Raw genomic sequence first — 1,845 nt, 5'->3', positions numbered from 1 at the left:
AATGGAAATAAATGTCTAATTAGGGAAAGTGAAAAGTCCAAAAGTTTGATGGCATTTTTCAAAATAGGCTGTCATTTTGACCTGTTCACTGATATACTACATATCCTGCAGTTTAAAAGGTGCAATATTTAGAGATGCATGTTAATAAAATCAGTTACACACTTAAAAATCAAGGTTTTTATTGGCATTGATTGTTCCATGAAGAACCTTTAACATCTATGGGACCTTTCAATTCCACAAAAGGTTCTTTATAGTGGAAAAAGTTTCTTCAGATTATTATTATAAAAATGGTTATTTTAAGAACTGTTCACTGAAAGGTTCCTTGGGGAACCAAAAAATGTTCTTCTATTCAAAACCCCCTTTTGGAACCTTTATTTTTAAAAATGTAGCAAACAGACTAGCAATACCTAAATTATTTATTCTGGCTACATAAAAATAGAGGTAACCTACATGTAACATTGAGTAAAAGCGGTCTGGACCGGTCTGTGCCGAGTGGGTTGCGGGCCACACAGAAGTATTCTCCATGGTCCCTGTAGTCCAAACTCCACAACCTCAGCTCAGGTTTAAAGCTGTCTGGCAAACTGCCACTCTCTCCTTCTTTAAACCAGGTGAAACTTTCTGCTGGCGGAGCTCCATCACTACTGCAGGTCAAAGTCACCGAATCGCCCTCCCCGACTGCCTCTCGAGGGGTGATTTGTACTGTGGTGTAGCGAGGAGCATCTGAGACACAGAGAAAGATAGAGACTAAATGCAAGTTCTAGGGCTGCTGACAGTAGAATTCAATTGAACACCCTGCTTTAATCACTGTATTTACACGTTTTATGTATTTAATACACAACATTTAATGCACAGTTGAATCCTTGAGTAGCTTTTTCTAATAATACATGTATAAAATCAGCCAATTTAGATGTTACCACATGCAGCACATTTTAGACAGGTTTATACTATATCCAGTATTATTCAATAATGTTTTGCTGAATGTTTATTTCTGTTCTTATGCTCACCTTATTTGATCAAAAATGCAGTTAAACAGTTATATTGTGAATATTATACTTTAAAATAACTATTTTCTCTCAATATATTTTAAAATGTAATTTATTCCTGAAGCTGGGTTCAGTTACACATACAGAACTATTGTCTATATGCATGCACAATACTCACATCCAAGAGCCAGGGTGACTCCTGGTGACTGAACATTTTGAGGGGGTATTGGACGGCAGGTGTAGGTACCTGCATGCTGACTGTCAAAGTTATAGATGGCTGACAGCTTGTTGGACTGACCCAAGTTGATCCCATTCCGATAAAGGGCAAAGTTCCTGCCAGGAGCGGCACAGCCTCGGGCCACACAGCTCAGGAAGACCGTCTCTCCAGCAGCAAACATGTTGTCTGTTCTCGGTGGATGTACATGAACCTGAAGCTCTGGAATCAGGACAACATTTCACAATATTAGGTCCATGCGCCATACTAAATTATTTTAGGAACAAGCTGTTTTCCACAATTATATGCAAATAAACAACAACAAAAGGTGTTAATTTCTCCCTAATTACTAGATTTTCTACAGAAAAAGTGCAAGACTGTTGCTCCAATTTGAAGGTGTTGCCAGGCTGTTGCTTTGTGGTTACTAGTGTGTTTCTAAGTGGCTGTGTAAATAACACTCCTTCCACCACTGGTTGAATAGTCAGGTAGCCCTGCCCTCAGGTAGCCCCCCCCCAAAAAACACTGACTTACGCTACTATTCCATTCAAGACATTACAAATGTCTTTACTGTCCCCAAACTTTTGAACAGCAGTGTATAGTTGTATCTACATATTAAACTTGTTTTTATATTATTTAACACAAAAAAAT

The 1,845-nt window shown here is 38.3% G+C and overlaps 1 protein-coding gene across 1 annotated transcript in view; it reads right to left on the bottom strand.

Annotated features, from left to right (window-relative positions):
• LOC107579782 (B-cell receptor CD22-like) overlaps window positions 1-1,416 on the bottom strand; it is a gene marked incomplete at its 3' end in the record, with an annotated part of 2,404 nt that extends 988 nt beyond the window's left edge. Inside the window, exons 1-2 of the mRNA XM_016265576.1 lie at window positions 1,162-1,416; window positions 451-720 (exon numbers count right to left, since the gene is read on the bottom strand). Coding sequence (XP_016121062.1) covers window positions 451-720; window positions 1,162-1,381 — 490 coding nt within the window. The remainder of the gene's footprint in view (window positions 1-450; window positions 721-1,161) is intronic.
• Window positions 1,417-1,845: the final 429 nt, after the last annotated feature.

The sequence above is a fragment of the Sinocyclocheilus grahami genome, unplaced genomic scaffold (genome assembly GCF_001515645.1).
Source record: "Sinocyclocheilus grahami isolate Dianchi unplaced genomic scaffold, SAMN03320097.WGS_v1.1 scaffold20180.1, whole genome shotgun sequence".
Classification (NCBI taxonomy): domain Eukaryota; kingdom Metazoa; phylum Chordata; class Actinopteri; order Cypriniformes; family Cyprinidae; genus Sinocyclocheilus; species Sinocyclocheilus grahami.
Note: the sequence above shows the minus strand (reverse complement) of the source record. Positions and strands in the feature narration are given on the sequence as shown.